This window comes from Scophthalmus maximus, chromosome 18 (genome assembly GCF_022379125.1).
Source record: "Scophthalmus maximus strain ysfricsl-2021 chromosome 18, ASM2237912v1, whole genome shotgun sequence".
Taxonomy (NCBI): Eukaryota; Metazoa; Chordata; class Actinopteri; order Pleuronectiformes; family Scophthalmidae; genus Scophthalmus; species Scophthalmus maximus.
This window is the reverse complement of record NC_061532.1, coordinates 17,781,079-17,794,530: the sequence shown is the minus strand read 5'-3', so window position 1 is coordinate 17,794,530 and position 13,452 is coordinate 17,781,079. Positions and strand designations below refer to the sequence as shown.

Sequence of the window (13,452 nt, the reverse complement as noted above, 5' to 3'; positions counted from 1 at the left end):
CTGCGTTCTTCATACGTGAATGACAAACGCCGTAAAATGTCCGGACGCAGTTTCTCTGGAGCTCATGTCTGAATTCAAGCTTGACTGATGCCAAATCAGTGGATGACAAAGAAAGGGCAAAAGATGTCGTAAAGATAGTGATGTTTTTCTCTCAGATTCTTAGCTGATTTGGGGTTGTTACAGTCAATGAACTAAATGTTCAGGTTCAGCCCCCTAAATAAACACCATATGTTTCCCACAATATCACATGTGGATTTTCCATTTCATTACTATTTCAAATGGGTTAAATCTTGTTTCATTGTACAGCCGTTGGCTGCAGCCTTCGCAAATGTCTTCATGTGTTTATTCTTAGTTTCAACCTGCCCTGGAAATAACCAGAGAAGTCCCAGATTTTCCCGAGAGAAATTGAACTCAGTGTGATTATTATCACGAAAACATGATGCCTGTTTCTCTCGGGGAACATCCGTTCCAGATCCCCATCAACCTGTATCAACTCCGGCAATCTGCGTAGTGGAAGTCACAGAACTTTAACTTTGTGTTGAATTTCTGTCAAACCGCTGTAAAGGAGTTCAGGTCTGCGAACATGGCCTCTCTCCTGCTTTATTGGTGGAGATGATTAAATATTGGTTCTGCACTCTTGACTCTGGGACCTTCGGCTCAAAAATAGCAGCGGCAGCCTTCGCTGGAGTGACAGCGGTCCAGAGTGCCACTGATGTCCAAAGAGCAGCGAGGGCTGCTCTCATTTTGCGAGGATCTAGTTCGCTCCCTGAATATTTCTGCTCGGCTCACCGAGCCGTCTCTGAGCCCCGGAAATGTTTCAAAAGAAAAATAGGAAGTGGTCCCAGTGTGTCGGCGCATCGTACGGTCGACTCGGTGCAAACCCCGGGTCTAATCCGTAATCCCACAATTTGATCCAGATCTCAACACCCTCGGCCCGGCCCGTGATCCCATTTAGCCCCGGCTGCCGCCTCGCCGTCGAGTCGGCGCTGCGAGGGAGGCGAGGGGAGGCAAAAGTGATGGCTAAGGCTTTGGCTAATCATGTTACCGTAAGCAGGAAGCAGGAAGCACGCGCACGCACACGCACACGCACACACACACACACACACACACACACACACACACACACACACACACACACACCCCCAAAGTGTATTAACCTCATGGCTTCTGCTGCCAGATATTCAAGCGTCAACAGTTTTTGTCAAGGTTACAGTGTGTGTGTGTGTGTGTGTGTGTGTGTGTGTGTGTGTGTGTGTGTGTGTGTGTGTGTGTGTGTGTGTGCGTGTTGAAAACCTGACAGTGATATATAAGTGGGATTTTAAAGCAAGGATGTGATAAAACACTGAATTAGAGACGCAGAGAGCTTCCGGTCGGAGAGTTCAGCTGTTTCCTTTTGTTTGGCTGCGTCATTGGTTCGGGCGTGGGGACGTTCAGGGTGTGTGTGCGTGTACTTGTCCTTCTATAGCTGTGAGAACCAAATTTGGTTCAAAACCATCGTTGGGGGGACATTTTTGGCCGGACCTCACAATTTCACAGGACTGTTAGGCGTTTAGTTTGATGGTTAAGGTTAAGGTAAGAGGTGAGGGTAGGCACGATGAGTAGGGCTGAAACTTGCGATCATTTTCATTATCGATTAATACGTCAATGATTTTCTCGATTAATCAATTAGTGGCCTGGTCCATAAAATGTTGAAAAGTGTTGAAAAGTGTTGATCGTGTTCCCAAAAAACCCCAAGATGAGGTTTCTGGTTTTGGCTTCGCACCAAAGACATTCAGTCTACTGTCACAGAGGAGCAAAGAAACCAGAAAATGTGTGAAGCTTTTTTCATAAAAACTTCTTGCACCGATTCATCGATTATCAAAATAGTTGGCGATTAATTCAGTTTACTAATCGAGTCATCGATCAACTGTTGCAGCTCTATCTCTTAGAAAACGATGAGTGCTGCTGCTGTAGTGTGTGTGTGTGTGTGTGTGTGTGTGTGTGTGCGTGCACGTTTGTATTCACGTGATGGATTCTCCCATTAAAGCTGCTGCAGTGCTGCCTTGTCCGTGCCTCACCCACCTCTGTGCACCGTAGGATTTACATCATTTCAGACATAACTAAATCCAACCCCACCCACCCACCCACCCACCCACCCACACACCCACACACCCACACACCCACACACACACACACACACACACACACACACACACACACACACACACACACACACACACACACACACACACACAAACCTGAGGGAAGGCCAGGGCAGAATTACTCCATCCATTTCAATTAGGGAAGATTGAATATCTGATTCAGAGACGCGTGCGTCGCTGTGTGGGCGCAGTGGCTGCAGCCCAGGACTCGAAACTAAATGACTGGTCTGGAAATAGAAAGACACCGCGAAACACACCAGCCGTCTCCGCTGGTGGAAGATAAAAAAAATATTTTTAGCCCCTGCCGGCGACAGCGTCGAGACTCAGGGGACGGTGCACAACATCAGGACACAGAATCCGACTTGACGCGACACCATGACGGTTGTTAAGACGCGGCGCTGCGTTGGACGTTGATGGCGGCAGGCGATTCGCTCGTACACCTCATTGTCACGTGGGTCACATGACCGGGGGCCTCCTCTGTATTTACCTCGACACAGGGTCTAGTTTTACTGTGATAAGTTTTGGTTTTTCCTGCTCCACTTCATTTCCTTCCTGACAATGACTTGCAAAATGCTCTCAAAGTCCACGTCCTGTGTCGGCGTTTGTGTTTCTCTTTTCTCCTACGCCTTGTTTTGCATCTCAATGTTCTAATCAATCAGTTGAGTTGCGTCCAAGCCGAACTGGAATCAAGCAGAAGAATTTCTTCCAAACAGGCATCTGGAAGCCTAAAGGCTTTTCGTTTTTCTTCGGCTTGGCTGATTTCTGAGGTACTTTTTGCAGTAAAAAAAACAAAACACCAACCATAAAACAGAGACTAAAGTAACCCTGATGTTTTCATTACAGCTCACAGACAAAGAGAAAGCCAGTAATGTCGCTGACTTTCGGGGGGACAGGTGAAGCTTCCCCAGCTCCATTTCTTCATCCTTTCTGTTTCTTACAGATAAAACCACTCACTCGCCGCTGTCGGCCTTTAAAACTTTAACCTCTTGCACGTTGTCGTCTCCTTAACTGGGGGGGGAAGAAGGAGAACTACTGCAGGAAATATAAAAGCAGCGAAGCTTAATCCGCTGCAGTGTTCGCCCTCGTCCCTCCAATGAATAAAGGCCATGTTGACGTCGAGGACCGAGTCCAAATGAGCCGGAGGAGACGCCAGCTGGGAGACATTTTTGAAGGTCTAATAGAAGATGGTTAAACAGACATCTGTGCTGGAATTGAACCAACAACCCAAATCAGTTTCTGGCAGAAGAGCCGCTCCGTCTCACATGGTAGAAGACTGTGCTGTTGGAGAACAACGGCCTGTTGCATGAGGAGCATTAAATCAGTGGGCCAATAAAGACGGTGTAGGAGTAGTAGAAAGTACAAATTCAAACATTCATCATTTGTTCTTTACTCATGCGAGAAAACACAACCCGCGAGTGTCCACCTGTTCTCTACCGGACACGGACGACAGTGACGTAGGTTTTTTTTTTCATCACGTCATGCACATTGTTTCCTGGAGTTCAGATATTTCAACTCGAGCGAGTGGCGCAAATTTCGTGTCGTTGCGTCGCGTCATTCGCGTGAGCGGGAACGAGACGCGGCGTGTGGATTTTGGGTTCTACACCGTACAATGGCGAAGTAACTTTTGAGTTTTGGTTTGAGTAGCTTTTATGAAAAAAAAAAAAGAGTCAACGTTCTCTGATTTCAGCTTTTTAAATGCTTATATTTTCCGGTTTCTTCGCTCCTCTGTGACAGGAAACTGAATTCCGTTGGTGTGTGGACAAAACAAAAACATCGTCTTGGAGTTTTGGGAAAGACGGTCGACATTTTTTAAGCATTTTATGACATTTTGTGGACCAAACAACTAATCGATTAATCGAGAAAATAATGGACAGATTAATGGGTTCGAAAAAGTAACCGTTAGTTGCAGCCCTCCTTTTTATTGAGAGCAAGGTACAGACCAAAGTGACAGGCAGACATATAGAAAACAAGGCGTTGGTGCTGCCGTTTAAAAAAGGTAACATTTGCTTCACGTTAAGCTAATAAAAAGAAAAGAATAACAGCCCAAACCCACAGTGACCAAAATGTACCTGTATGTATGGTACTGGAAAGTATCTGGGACCAAGGTAATAATAATAATAATAATAATAATAATAATAATAATAATAATTGGGAAAACGAGCCAAATGTCGTCTTCGGCATCGGCGATCGCTCGGAATACCGTTGACTTCCGAGATCACCATCTGTTGGTACGACCACGCGGGCAACATCTACAGGAGAGACATTTCAAGGTCAAGATGCTTCAGCTGTGCTTTCATTCCCTCTGGGTTTTACCCGTGTCACTATCTAGTGATACCAGGAGCTGCAGCATCCCTCCAGGGGACGTGGAGCCTGAAAGAAACACCACTGAGAGGTCCAAGATGGAGGGAAAAGGCCACGAAGAAGAACCCCCCCCCCCCCCACAACAACGTAAAGGGAAAGAAATCATCACAACACCCTGGCAGCATCTGTGGCAAAGCCTGCCATTCATCCACCGGCCTTCTAAAGCCCTGCAGGCGGGGCCAGGCAGATAACCTCCACTGCAAAGGCCTGCGTGTCTCGGGAGACGCGCAGGCCTTTTATTTCTCCACACTGCCCGTAGCCACGGATCCGTCCAACTGTCGAAAGTAATAACCAGAGTCTCAACAGGCTGTCAAGAGGACAATGTGAATGAGCTAACCCCCGAAGTTTGCAAAGGCAGGAAATGTTGCCGAAAAATGAAGAAATATTAACTCCCACATGGTTATATCATCTCATCTAATTGCTCCACTGGATCAGATCATACACCGTGAACTTCTTTTTTACACAAATTAGAGGAGAAAAGTTTCCGGCTTGGAGCTCAGGGCAGCAAACCGCAGTGCACTGCAGAGACTATTCATTTGTGGAACTTCAAACACATCTCAACTACGGCACAATGGGACTGATGAATTGGCTCACTGTGCTGTAGTGCACCGTATTACCTCGTTTGCTCTTTAACAAAAGCTAATAACTCCAAGGGTACGATTAGCAAATACAAATACAGAAAGTGATTTTTTTTTTTACCATTTTCCCTTCAAAACGATCCCACGTCTCAGTCTTTTTGACAGTGGACAGACAAGTGGAAACCCAACAGGACGTCGCCCGCTGGTTTGTGAGGTGCTGTTTTAGAGCCTCAAGGTTTTGCATTTTGGTTGGCGCCATCTTGAAACCAGATGTTACCATATTTGGAGTAGTGGGGGTGTGGCCTGTTTCTTTATGACAAAGAAATGTAATTGAAGCTCGATATTTTAGTTTAACCATAAACTTTATCATAAATATCCATACATAAAAAGAAAGCACAAATAAAACCAAATATATAGAACTTGAATAAAGAAGATACACATCATTTATTTTACGTAAAATGTAAACAAATGCACATTGTTTTCCTGCGTTGTTTATTCAGTACAATAAAAGATTTCATATCGGTAAACATAAGCTCTGATAAAGCCTCATATCAGCCTATAACATCGATGCGCGATATATCGGCCGGGCTCTACTCTAAATGGACAATAATCAATAAAATGCTTGAAAAAAGAGATGAGGACATTAACTCCTCAGGAAAATGAATCAAGTGAGAAGTAGAGTCCTTTTCTCATAGATTTCTATAGAGTCGCCCTCTGTTGGTGATTCTAGAGAATACAGTTTTTTGGACTCTTCCGCGTTTGCCTCACTTTCCGGACTCTGTGATTTTTAAGTGTTTCTTTAAATTATCTTTGATTTTTTTTCCCCCCAGATCTCATTCACTGGAGGCTCAACCTTAAAAAATTCTGCCTCCTTCTCTTCGCTTGCAACCGAAGACATCAGCAGTGACCTTTACAGCTCTGTGGTCCAGTCAAGTGTGTTTATTTCAGACAGAATAAAGACAGCCCATGGGAAGGTTTTCTTCCCTTTTTTTTTTTCTTCTTTTCTTGGTCGGCTGAACACACAAGTGCCTTCCCGTGCCGGCCCTCGGCTAAGGCGAGAGTCAAGCCGAGGCGAGGCGAGAAGAGCCCCATGTTTGTTTGGCTGTTGTGCAGCTCGGCCAGTGGACTGTCAACAGTGTCAATTAAAGAGAGGAACCGGCCTGGAAATCACAAAGACACAACACACCGCAGAGTTCACCTCTGTGCAGCCACTGTACACTGCACAAACGAGAGGCCAGAGAGTGTTTGTTGGGTGATATTTGTTTGTTTTCCTTTAATACAGAAAATGTGGCCACACTAAAATCACATGTAATCATTTTACTAAATATCACAACAACACATAGTATATAGATGTGTGTATGGAATTTCCAGCCTAAGTAGTCAACGACATTTCTCAGCCTTCCAGAGGATTTGATATTTTTAAACTTAAATTAAAATCACACTTATTTAATTGAGCTTTATATAATGATTTCATGGTTTTATTATTGTTATTTATCGTATTTATGTTATCATATTAAATTAAAACAAAGAAAAATTGTGTTGATAATTGTTATTTTTTTTAAATATATGTTACAAAGTACTTCATAACTTGATTTATTGTTTTTATTCTTCATTTTTTATATATGTTTTATTATCTTTTATTAACTACCCTACTTATAATTCTTGGTTATTTTTGGTATACCAAAATTTAGTTTATTAATAGTTTATTTGAAAGGTGCTATGAGAGGTGAGAGGTGAACTCTGCTTGATGATTGATTGATTGCAACTAATACATACAAAATGCTCACAGTGAACATGATGGTAGGTTGTGCCATGAAATGTCAACTTACTATGATGTTGTTGAAGGATGTTCTAAAACTTTTCTCTTTTTTGCCACTTTGTTCTTTAAAACCAGCGGCTGGACTCTGCTCGATAAAGGTTTGGTACAAACTTCACCTCTGGCTCATTGGCCTCTAATGGGGCTGAGATTAAATGGAACTCCATAATGTTTAACAGGAGCCGGAGTGCAGCTCAGAGTCTGGACCTGACAACCGAAAAATGACTTCCAGATGATCGGGAGAAAGTTAACAAGGTAATCATTCATCTTCCGGGGGACAGTTCACATATTCACCATTTTCGTTCACTGACACCTGGTAAGAAAAGTGCTTGTACTGAGGGGAGTTCATGAGGAAAAGCTAATGATAGAGTGGGACCGTTACAAGGCTGCTTTGAGAGAAGGAAATTCAAAGTAATGCCTCAACCCTGAAAGTTTAAAACTTTGTCAATTTGAAATTTTAACCGATCTTTACCCGGCAGGTTATGGCCTCCCCTATACCGTCTGCGTCTGTTAGCAAATCCACAATGACACATCAGGATTTGTCCTGTTCTGCTGAGCCTCGATGACAACGTGCTGGTTATAGATGATTTGGCTGAATGCTAAAACATGGAGAGAGTACGTTGAAACAGCAGGAGGAGAGATGGATGCCATCGCTGCCTCTAGCTCTATTTAATTTTTAGCAAACAGGGCCGAATCTACAGTATCCCCAGGGACAGGAAGCTGTTATTGAAGCGGATTTAAGTTTTGCCTCACAAAATGCTAATATCATAAAGACGAGGGCCAAGCATTACATTATCAATTTGTTTGTAAACGTTACGGGTTTTTATCGTCCCGCCTTTGAGCAGCGCAATGCACGTGTTTATTTAATTAATCAATCAGCTCGGCGCCGTATCATCGACATTGCATCCAAAGCGCCACAATCACTCAGCCGCCGCATAACAAGACAGATCATACGTGAGCGGCACAGGCTGAATTTATAGAGCCCAGTTGACAAGAGGGAGAACGCCGGCTAGTCTGCATGAAATACCACGTCCGACTAAAAAATTGTTGCGCCGTAATGAAAAGCTGTTACGACCGACTCGACACAGGATCAGACAACAACCAGCTTGCCCTTCAGTTTCCTAGTCAGTGTGCAATTTATTGTGATTTCAAAAGGAGCCCTGTTTGTACAATATGACACCGCTATTGAATGTCCAGTTATTAATACTCACAATGCAATATGAGATGAATACATTTACGTCAGTTCGTCTGCAGAGCTAGGAAACTCAGTAGTAATAGGTGCTTTGCAGATATTGCATATCACAATTATTTAGAGGCGGCTGTGGCTCAGGAGGTAGAGACAGTCGTCCACTGCACAGAAGGCCGGCGGTTTGATCCCCGCACCCCTCAATCCACATTCACAAGCCTAAATTGAACCCTAGTGGTGTATAAGATTAGAAAAGTAGTATATAAACACAGTCTATCCATTTAATATGTACACATTTTTGACCTATCATATATCTAAAATATTCTTTGGAATAATGTGTATTTTTAATAAATGCAAGTTATGCTATATGGAATTCAAAATGTTCTCTGAATACATCTTACATTCATGGCGAAGTTATCCAAACTCAAAATGAAAGTTTAAATTATCGTGATTTATAGCAATAGAAACAATCAAAATATCTCTATGCTAATTGGCTAAAGACTTGATTTACAATAATCTTGCAAACTGAGCAAACCCTCGTCAGATTTTGATTCACATGGCGCTGAACTCTGCTTGGCGGCATCACTTTTTGTCCCCTAACTGATCCCCGCCCACATGAAACCACTGAGGAACGCAAAAGGAAAAATGGAAAAGTTACTAAAAAAAAGAATCAAAAACATGTTTTCAGGGCCTTAAAACTCATGTCAACAATAAAAAAAAAAATAGAAGAAGAGCACTCTTGTGCCGTTGCTCAGCACAACCTCTTCTCCTGCATTTTTTATTTCTCTGCACACAGTTTGCTGTTGAGTGACTTAAACATTTAGTGCCAATCAGCGTCGACCTTTTCAACCATTTGACGAATAGCAGCACACTCTGATAAACTTCCCTCCAACACTTCATTTAAATATTAGACTTTAAGAAAGAGAAGGGCAGAGCTTACACACTGATCGTCAATGCGAACACCAGATTTGGAGGAGACTCCTCCCTTGTATCTCCTTCTTACTCAAGTGTTTGGGTTAGGAAGACTCATTTTGCAACACGGTTTCATAAAGCACATCCAAATTATGGATGATTGTCTGCCAAAGGTGTTGGCTGAGGAGATAAACACAGTTGACTGCCAAACGATTGGAAGGATACGTGGTTACTGGTAAATTCCCAGTCAGGGGGAAAGAACTGCGCTTTTCCCCCCTCAAAGAGTGAACATCTCGACGTAATGGAGTTGGGCCAGCGTCCATCGCCAGTGGCTGACAGTCATGGCATCACGTTACTTGTTATTTATTTCCTGTCATTTCCTGATCCTGTTTTCTTTGGCCCCGAATCATCAGAGTCTTTTGAAATTGGGTATCTGCCAAAAAAACGAGTCCAAGCCTGTATTTAATTTACGTTACATAAAGACTGATTTTGTATGACACGTTAAAATAACACAGATGTAGACTATTAATCTCACACACCTAATTTTTAAGAGCTTCCTTCTTCCAAATACTGACGGTCGTGGTTGTCGGTCTGCCATCACCTTAATTAGTTACGGGTGAGATGACGAAACAACCATGCGGTTCAATTTAATCCCCCAAAATATAATATTCCAAAGAATATTCAGTCTGAGTCAGCTACGCTCAGAAGTGGGAGCTGAGTGTCTTCTAGGATGCTAATGCGAATAATTATTAGTGCCCCTGCATGTGTAATAGAAAAGAAACAGGTTTTTGTATTTTCATGTTGAAGAAAAGATGAAATCATCTCATAAATGTTACAATGTAAGACCACTGAATTCAATATTTATTAAGGATTATCAATTTATCAGTCTGAAAAAAAAATATGGCAATCCAGAGATTATGCATTAAATATTTTCCAGGGCAGGGGAGTGGAAGAGCAGAAAATTCAAACTGGCAGCCGACGGTTTTCACCCCCGGTCCTCCTCCCAGTAGTCTCGTCTCAGACATTTCAAGAAATCGTTAGTCGTTATAATAAAATTAAACTTGATATTCCCCTCTCACCTGCCTGTTGTTGAGTATTTGGAAACAACATCCATTCCTGCAACTTCCAACAACACAGGTTTTTGATTTTAAATTTTTCCAGTATACGGATATTTGTTTATACTGATATAAGTTAGTTTACGGGGAAACATCGATGTAAAGTGGTTTACTTGCATAGTAATCCGAGTCTGACTAATATCATCATCACACATCATGTTCTATAGGATGTGACGAGGCCTCGGGCCTAAGTCGTCTTATTTACTGATGAAAGTGTTGGAGAAGTCAACTAATTTACTTCTGTACAGTGCAGACATACTGTAAGGGAAGGATAGAGCCAAGGAAACAGAGGGAGAGTTGAACAGGCTAATCTCACGATTAGTATTCACTCAGCTGCCAGTCCTCCCTAATTCCTACATTCACATATGATACATTCTCGTAATGAAATTTACACAAAGTTGATTGAATATCCTCATTAAATTATAGGAGGGTAATCATTAAAAATGAGTCTGTAAACATTCCGTAATGTATAATGAAACAGATGCACTTTGAGGTTTTACAGAGTGAAGTTACGTATTTCAGTGACGGACCTTCAATTAAAATGTCATCTGAAAGATATCAGGGTCTTTGTGCACGTGACACGTTCCATTATGTTCTTCCTTCGTTATACACATTCAGGATCTGGATTTTAATTTCAGACGCACGTATCACAGATTGCGTGAAATATGATGCATTTCTTAATAGCAACGGGGGGAAATAGTTTTGAATGATTGACCAAGGTAAACTTGAAAGGTTTCTTAAAGGGAAAGGAGTGTTGACGACCGTTGGAGCAGCTCAACATCAGAAGAATCACTTTAAAACAAGCAAAACGAATCTAATTCACATCTGTGGCATCAAGCCTTCTTCATAAAGGAAAATATTACAGACAAATATGGGCAAAACTCCAAATCAACATTATTGGACCTTAACACTAGAGCCCTAGGATTTTGGGGCCGATACCGATTTAAATATATCTTTTCAAAATTGGCAATGATTCCTGAGATGTTGTTGTCAAAGCCAAACAAAATGTAATTAACGTTTAATAAGTATAAATGAAAAAAACAAAACAATTACAACTTATGAAACATTGAGACATTGATGCGGAAAGTAAACATATTTTTTTACGTAAATTTTAAACATGAATAAATCTGAATATGAATTCCGTATAAGTTTATCCCTTATATTTGTTTAGTTTTGTCTGCTGGATTTTTTGCCCATGATTGCCATTGACGACTGTATTGGATTGGGCAGCAATCTTGACAACATTCTCGTCTGCCCCGGAGCAAAACAAAAACAAAACAATCAACCCCCTCAAATACCATTTCCAATTTTTTTCTATTCCCTTCCACTCTGCAGACACATTCAAGTCACATCCGCTCTTTTTCTTAATTACAGGGAGTTTGGTTGAAATCATCATCTTGAAAAAGGTGTCGCAGAATTGCACCTTTACACAAGAGGCCAACGAACGAGGCGACAAGCAACAAACCAGAGCAGAGTGTACACACACACACACACACACACACACACACACACACACACACACACACACACACACACACACACACACACACACACACACACACACACACACACACACACACACACACACACACACACACTCACACACTCACACACACACTCACACACACTCACACACACTCACACACACTCACACACACCGGGGCTGAAGGTATCAAAACAAATATTCTCGCTGAGATTTTAAATTAGGTCAAGACGGAAGGATGAAAGAAGAGATCTGAACAAATTAAAAATCCAATTCCCCCCCCACTCTTAGTAATCCTATCAGTCAGCATAAATAAATATGTAGCCACACTTAACGGTGACACCTTCTGAAGCCACGAGCACGTCCCACCAACACAAGTCGAGGAAGATTAAAGGTCAATTTGTTAGACGTCTTTATGAGCTTGTCTCGTCCGCTGCTCGTGAAACGTAAATCAGAAAATGTCAGTTTCATGGCTGCTGCTTTTTATTTATTATTTTGAAATATTAACCAGTCAATCCCTTGGCAGCTTCATCGCCGCCGTTTCAACAGCTCACTGGAACCTCTTTATGCTCGGCACACAATTAGGAGGAAACCGAATGCACTGCAGATTAAATACGACCGCGGTAATAATACGGCTTTTTAACGAGTTGTATTGATCGCCTGCCACCGCATCCGTGTGATCCTCCGCTTTCAGCTTCACGTCCAGCTTCTACACCGACACATCTCAGCCCAACGGACGAGACAATGGGACGACGCTAAGAGCAACACGCCGTGCGTGTGTGTGTGTGTGTGTGTGTGTGTGTGTGTGTGTGTGTGTGTGTGTGTGTGTGTGTGTGTGTGTGTGTGTATTATTTATCCAGGAGGCCCTTGCGGCATGCAACGGCAGTCGGATAAATACGGTTTTCATGAAAAGAAATAGGAACGCTGGAACAGAAGGAGGCAGAAGGAGGAGACGAGGGAATAAGACGCCCCCGCGTCACCACACTCATTAACAGCGCAGACACCGGGCAAACTGGCACGTGGCACAAACAGAATATGAATACATGATAAAGCTGACATTTAGAGGCGCCCGTAGATGGATGGCTAACTGACGGCCAATTTGGCTGCTAATCTAAAGGCCAAGGCTGCTGGTGGCAGGGACAAGAGATCAATCGTGTGTGTGTGTGTGTGTGTGTGTGTGTGTGTGTGTGTGTGTGTGTGTGTGTGTGTGTACAGTCTCTCACTCACCAAATAGATTGCTTGAGTGGCCTTGCTTGGAGACGGGCCTGAGCTCATTGGAACCCCAAGCGAAGCGCCTGTAGCTGTCCCATGCATGCTTCATCATCTGAAAGGGGAGGAGGAGGAGGAGGAGGAGGAGGAGGAGGGGGGGGGGGAAGATGAGAAATGAAGAGAGTTAAAGAATGCAATCAATTTCATAAAAGAGAGTGAAATCATTTCCAAGTCATTATTGCGCTGTGGTTTTCTTCATTGCCCATGCAGGAATTTTCTAGGCGAAAACCGAAAATATTAATTTCTTTAAGTAAGAATTTTATACGAGCAGACATTTGACAAAGTGTTCCCTAAAGGCGCGGAGGGGAAAAAGGCTCATGTTGCCCCGAGACCTGGACTATGAAGTGAAGACTGAGACATTTATTCATATTTGAAAAGCTGCAACCAGGCGCCCTTAGGCCTTTCTTCTTTTTTTACAGGCATTACATAATACCTACACCAATTGATCAAAATAGTTGCCGAATCATTTTTTCTGTCGGTCGAATACTTGGTTAATTGCCCTACAATGATCTGTAGGAGCTTGCTGTGTGTCCAAAAGTTATTCGTCTGGAGACAGTAGTTATATTCCGTCAATGAAATTGGCTCTTATCA

At 42.7% G+C, this 13,452-nt stretch overlaps 1 protein-coding gene across 1 annotated transcript in view; it reads right to left on the bottom strand.

Moving 5' to 3' along the window:
* man1a1 (mannosidase, alpha, class 1A, member 1) overlaps nt 1–13,452 on the bottom strand; it is a 103,087-nt gene that overhangs the window by 64,712 nt on the left and 24,923 nt on the right. The window contains exon 2 of the mRNA XM_035617183.2: nt 12,820–12,916. Within this exon, the coding sequence (XP_035473076.1) occupies nt 12,820–12,916 (97 nt within the window). The remainder of the gene's footprint in view (nt 1–12,819; nt 12,917–13,452) is intronic.